Source organism: Mandrillus leucophaeus, unplaced genomic scaffold, assembly GCF_000951045.1.
Source record: "Mandrillus leucophaeus isolate KB7577 unplaced genomic scaffold, Mleu.le_1.0 Scaffold316, whole genome shotgun sequence".
In the NCBI taxonomy this organism is placed as follows: domain Eukaryota; kingdom Metazoa; phylum Chordata; class Mammalia; order Primates; family Cercopithecidae; genus Mandrillus; species Mandrillus leucophaeus.
In genome coordinates this window covers 3202419-3208806 of record NW_012103321.1, presented here as the reverse complement: position 1 = coordinate 3208806, position 6388 = coordinate 3202419, and the positions used below count along the sequence as shown (strand labels likewise).

General features: G+C 39.6%; 1 protein-coding gene across 1 annotated transcript in view; it reads left to right on the top strand.

Annotated features, from left to right (window-relative positions):
• Positions 1-6388, top strand: part of SNCAIP (synuclein, alpha interacting protein) — a 153006-nt gene that overhangs the window by 136909 nt on the left and 9709 nt on the right. Inside the window, exons 11-13 of the mRNA XM_011987782.1 lie at positions 1254-1346; positions 1962-3033; positions 4354-4424. Coding sequence (XP_011843172.1) covers positions 1254-1346; positions 1962-3033; positions 4354-4424 — 1236 coding nt within the window. The remainder of the gene's footprint in view (positions 1-1253; positions 1347-1961; positions 3034-4353; positions 4425-6388) is intronic.

Sequence of the window (6388 nt, the reverse complement as noted above, 5' to 3'; positions counted from 1 at the left end):
TATATTTATGTATTTATTTATTTTAAATATTTTAAATCAAATATTAAAATATTGATAATAATTAAATATTTAATATTTAATATTGTAAATATTTAATTCTTTTTCTATTGCTCTGTAACAAATTACCACAAGATTAGTGGCTTAAAACAGCATAAAATTTATCTTACAGGAATGTGGGTCAAGTCAAACTAGGCGGGACACACCTGTAGTGCCCGCTACTTGGGAAGCTGAAGCGGGAGGATCACTTGAGCCAGGGGTTCAAGTCCAGCCTGAGCAGCATAGCAAGACCCTATCTCCGAAATTTTTTTTAATTAAAAAAATCTTTAATTCAAACAATTTAGGAAAAGTAAATATAACATTTTGAAGTGTATCCTTCCATATTTTTATATATATATATATAAATATGCACATGTAGGAAATGGAGAGTTAGTTTTCTTAAAAATGAGGTTATAGATGCTCCTAAATTTACCATGGGTTTACATTCCCAATAAACATATCACAAATTGAAAATATCACAAAGTTAAAATGCATTTAATACACCTAAGCTGTAGAACATCATATCCTAGCCTAGCCTACCTTAAGTGTGCTCAGACCACTTACATTGGCCTACAGTTGAGCAAAATCATCTAACACAAATCGTACTTTATGATAATGTGTTGAATATCCCATGTAATGTATTGACTGCTGCACTGAAAGTGAGAAGGAATGGCTGTATGGATGCTCGAAGTACAGTTTCTACTGAATCCGTATCACTTTCTCATCATTGTAAATTTGAAAAATCACAAGTTAAAGTATAGTAAGTCAGAGATTGTATACTGCAAACAGTATTTTGTAATTTTCCTTTTTATTAAATGAAAGTAAAGTATACTTCATATATACATATTTATATATAACTATGCTTTATATCTACATTATATAGACATAAGTAGGAAAACTTTTTCTATGTCTATAGATACTCAAACATATTATCATTTTAATAGCTGTCATTGTAGAAACAATTATAATTTGTTAACTCAGACTTACTGATAAGCATTTAGGTTACTTACAGTTTTTCATTAATATTGGCAATAAATATCTTTTTGGGGTACTTTTGATTGTTTCCTTAGGAAAATTTCTGAACTGAAGATTATGCACATTTTAAGGCTTTTGTATTTATTGCAACTTACTGGAAATTATTAGGAAAAAAATTATACTCCCTAATTTATAGCAGTAGCCAGTATCAGAGACCTCATGTGTTTTGGTTGTTTTCCCAGACAAACAGTAGAACGTGTCACGCTGCAGAACCAACTCCAACAATTTCTAGAAGCCCAGAAATCAGAGGGCAAGTCACTCCCTTCTTCACCCAGGTAATACCAGCACATTGTTGTTTAGCATTCTTAAGTATCCTAAATTGTTAAGCCTTCTTCTGAACTTCCTTTAATATATTTTAAGAGGATGACAACAGAAAACATTTTCTTCTTATAAAGGGGAATAAAAATGAGAAATCACAATGAAAAAGGCACAGGACCTAGAGTCTGAAGACCTACTCTATTCTCTGATTCTGCTATTTTTCATTCCACAACTATAAACAGGTCACTTACTCTTTTGTGAGAATTGAATCTTTTAATTCTTCATCTGTGAAGTGGAAATAGGAGATATATAGATATACATATAGATATAGCTCGATAAGTTTGTTGAAAATGGAATTAGCTGAGAACATTTACGCAAAATTGATGTATAAACAGTAAAACAGACAAATTTAGTAGTCATAGTAGTTATAGCCAAAGGCATAAGGCACCTTATAGCTGATACTATGGAATATTTGCACATTTTTGTTTTGAAGAGACATTAAGTACTTATTTGTATTCTGTTCTTATTTACTTGTACATTATTAGTGGCAGTAAAGGCCATGTAGCAACTTGTGGCTGAATCATTTCAACCTAGTAGGAAATCATCTCATATGTCCTTCATCTTCTTTTTAGTTCACCATCCTCACCTGCCTGCAGAAAGTCCCAGTGGAAATCCCCAGATGCAGATGATGATTCTGTAGCCAAAAGCAAGCCAGGAGTCCAAGAGGGGATTCAGGTTCTTGGAAGCCTGTCAGCCTCCAGCCGGGCTAGACCCAAAGCAAAAGACGAAGATTCTGATAAAATCCTACGCCAGTTATTGGGAAAGGAAATCTCAGAAAATGTCTGCACCCAGGAAAAACTGTCCTTGGAATTCCAGGATGCTCAGGCTTCCTCTAGAAATTCTAAAAAGATCCCACTGGAGAAGAGGGAACTGAAGTTAGCCAGGCTGAGACAGCTGATGCAGAGGTCACTGAGTGAGTCTGACACGGACTCCAACAACTCTGAGGACCCCAAGAATACCCCAGTGAGGAAGGCTGACCGACCAAGGCCACAGCCCATTGTAGAAAGCGTACAGAGCATGGACAGCGCAGAAAGCCTGCACCTGATGATCAAGAAACACACCTTGGCATCAGGGGGACGCAGGTTTCCTTTCAGCATTAAGACCTCCAAATCCCTGGATGGCCATAGCCCATCGCCCACCTCAGAGAGCAGTGAACCAGACTTGGAATCCCAGTATCCAGGCTCAGGGAGTACTCCTCCAAACCAGCCCTCTGGTGACCCTCCACAGCCCAGCCCTGACAGCACTGCTGCCCAGAAAGTTGCCACAAGTCCCAAGAGTGCCCTCAAGTCTCCATCTTCCAAGCGCAGGACATCTCAGAACTTAAAACTGAGAGTCACCTTTGAGGAGCCTGTGGTGCAGATGGAGCAGCCTAGCCTTGAACTGAATGGAGAAAAAGACAAAGATAAGGGCAGGACTCTCCAGCGGACCTCCACAAGTAACGAATCAGGGGATCAACTGAAAAGGCCTTTTGGAGCCTTTCGATCTATCATGGAGACACTAAGTGGCAACCAAAACAATAATAATAACTACCAGGCAGCCAACCAGCTGAAAACCTCTACATTGCCCTTGACCTCACTTGGGAGAAAGACAACAGATACCAAGGGAAACCCTGCCAGCTCCACTAACAAAGGAAAGAATAAGGCAGTAAGTGCTATTTGGAGACTATTCTTTTTTTCTTCCTTCAAATGGATTATGTTGTTCCTAATACTACAGATTGTGGGCCCATGCTACCTTGAGGGAATCCCCAGAAAAAAAAATCCAAAGGGATGCATGGAAAGCCAAATTCATGTGTCTAATGAGACATGTCATGTTACATACATACTCCTTGCTCTTCTTTTGGAAAATATTCTAAGAGAGAAATGTTAAAAAAGAAATCATAAGAGATTATATTCTGGTCCCTAAATTTCCCTAAATGGCCTAATCTTTAGGTATTAGGGATCCTAGACTTGGAGGCATTTCTGCAAGATGAAACCACCAGTCAGTGCAAGTTTAGTCCTGCATTGGCACTGATTCTGTCCCAAGGAAGAGTTTGTTCTCTTCATGTGATGTGATAGTTTATTCTCAGGCTCAATTAAAAAGTACATAAATAGATGCTCTGTTTCTAAAGACTTAACTACAACTTTGGGATGACCTTTGAAATGAATACACCACAGGGACCTCCACATAGGTATTTTACAACACAGACTCCTAAGTGTTGACTGGAGCCTATAGGAACCTGAAGTGCTTGCCAGTCCACAGGGGATGGCAGAGTATGCCATGAACTACATTTTATAATTGCCTTCATTGGAAACCCATGCACTATAATCTGTGATTTATATCCAGTGGATAAGAGATATGAACATCTTTTTAGGCAATGTTTCCTGCAAGCTTTGCACTTGCCATGCCATTAAAAAATGGTATAGCAGCCAAAATGCAAAACTCTCTGTGGAATGGAATGACCTAGATCATTCTCCACGTGATCCAGATAAACCACCCAGTGGAGCTGTAGAATCTTTGTGATTTATCATTAGCTATAAATGTTAGAATCCCATTACAATGAGGTTTAAGAACTGTCCATATTCTTTTTGCAGTACCCAAATCAAGTTTTAGTGAGTATTTCTCTAATTAATTGAACACCAAATTTTAAATTATAAATCAATTTCGTCTGTAAATTGTCCTTATTATAGAAGACTACATCATGTGTTTGTTTCAGCTAGAAAAGGCATACTTGTGCCCAAAACACCAGACCTTTTGGGTCAAATGTGTTAAAACTTAAGTCACTCAAATAAAACTTTACCAGATAACTTACTGGGTTCTGCTACTCAGTAGTAAAAGAAGAATCATCTCAGTTGCCCATGCTCTTTAAAGTGCATACTAAGCCACTGTCCTCTAATCTGTCTTCCTGCATGCTTCATGTTTACTGGGCTTGTGCATGTGCTGAGCTTGTTGCATGTTTTCAGATGATTTTTAATTGCACCTCTCTAGGAAATGTACAGCAGCTGCATCAATCTTTCCTCTAACACGCTGATTGAAGAGCATCTGCATAACTACGCACGGTACGTGGTGCTAGATGTGTTGTGCAGCCTTGACATGCTTTGCTTTGAATTGCATGAGCTTTTAAATCATGGACTTGGAGCACCTTTCATCAGAGGATAACACCAAGGAAGAAGAAAACTACAACTATTCCCCCAAGTAGAAGCAGGCACTGATGTAATGGTAACTAGGTCTTAGGTCGCTAGTCCCCCTTGAAGGGCTTTATTCCAGTGTCAGCCAGAAGATTCTTCTCAGTTCACAAACTTTTGCTGTATTTCCTAGTTGACTTTGGCTTTCAATCTTTGTTTTAATGGAGTCAAGTATTAAGAAAGTATTGAAATTAAATTTCCTGTCATGGTGGAATGAGTCAGCCTCCAATCAGAATCGGAACTTTGAAACAGAGCTTGAATTTTATTTCAGTGTTGATTATGAACCAAAAGCTCCTTTCATCACCATTCTGCTGATCTCAGGAGAAGCAAGGCCTTGCCATTCTGAAATTTCTCTACATTAGCGTTATGAACACAATTTCAGTCTATGAGCCAGGTTTATGAGTGCCCATTAATAAAACAAGGACCTTTCTCAAATAAGACGTTTACAATTCAAAATGCATGGACTACATAACACAGAAAGGAGAGAATTGAGTCCCCAGTGGCTGGGCCACCTCCTTGGGCAAAGTCCTTCTGCAGCGTAGCCATCATCTCCCTGTGGGATGAAACCAGTATGCCTTAATTGGTTTACTTCAGAAAAGTTACATCCGTAAACCCATTTTAAAAGACTATCACTTTTTATTTTGAGACAGAGTCTCGCTCTGTCACCCCGGCTGGAGTGCGGTGGCGCTATCTTCGCCCACTGCAACCTCCGCCTCCCGGGTTCATGCCATTCTCCTGCCTCAGCCTCCTGAGTAGCTGGGATCACAGGCCTGTGCCACCACATCTGGCTAATTTTTGTAATTTTAGCAGAATGGTTTTTGCCATGTTGCTCAGGCTGGTCTCAAACTCCTGACCTCAAATAACCCACCAGCCTCAGCCTTCCAAAGTGCTGGGATTACAGGCATGAGCCACCGCACCCAGTCATAAAAGACTATCACTTTTAAAATATTTAAACAAATTGAAAAATTATGGTATGCCATTCAGCACTCTTCCAAAATCCTCCAAAGCATGTATGTGGCTAGATGGATGGGTGGGTGGTGGTGTGTGTGTATTTGTGTGCTGTGGGCATGAATTTTGGTTGAGAATACTAAGTTGTAAGGAAGTCACTCTGCTTTTTTCTCTCTCTAAATCAAATTTAATCTGCTCTAAGTCTTTATTCAGGCTAGAGGGAAATTAAATATCAGTCATTTTAGGGGATGCCCCTAGGGGGCTCATTAATTCAGTATGTTAAAGGAAGAACCTTGGAGCTTCAATATTTACTGGTCACCAGTGGTCTGCTTGGGTCAGGCTCACATGTTGCCAGAGTCCAGGTGTCTGAACTGCTTCCGGCCTCACCGAGGCAGGGAATCTTGGCCAGTGCTGAGAGCCGAATGCCTGGGGTGGGAAAGGAATAGAAAAAAAAAAAAAATGCTCATTGCCCTCCTAGACCTTGGTATTAGCCCACTTCTATTTCATTTCTCCTAACCTGGGTTCCTCACCCCTATGCCCTCTCTGTCCCCATCTTGGGAGGAATGTGTTTTCTGGTGCCTGGAAAATTCTGCTTTTGTCCTTAAACAGAAGCTACCAGCAACCCCCTGAGGCAAGAAAGCACAAAGAGTTGGCAAACTCCTTGGGAAGGGGAAGAATACCTCTTATTTCTTCCAGGCGCCTACAGCCACAGGGAGTAGGAGCAATTAGTATCACAATTAGTGATAAAGACAATTAGTATAAAAGACAATTAATATCACAGTAGATTCTCCTGCCAGAAACATTTCATTCTGTCTTTTTATAAGCAAGGGAACAAAGCTGAGACATCTGCTATAATAGGATTACAAAAGTCAGAGCACAAAATGAGGTTA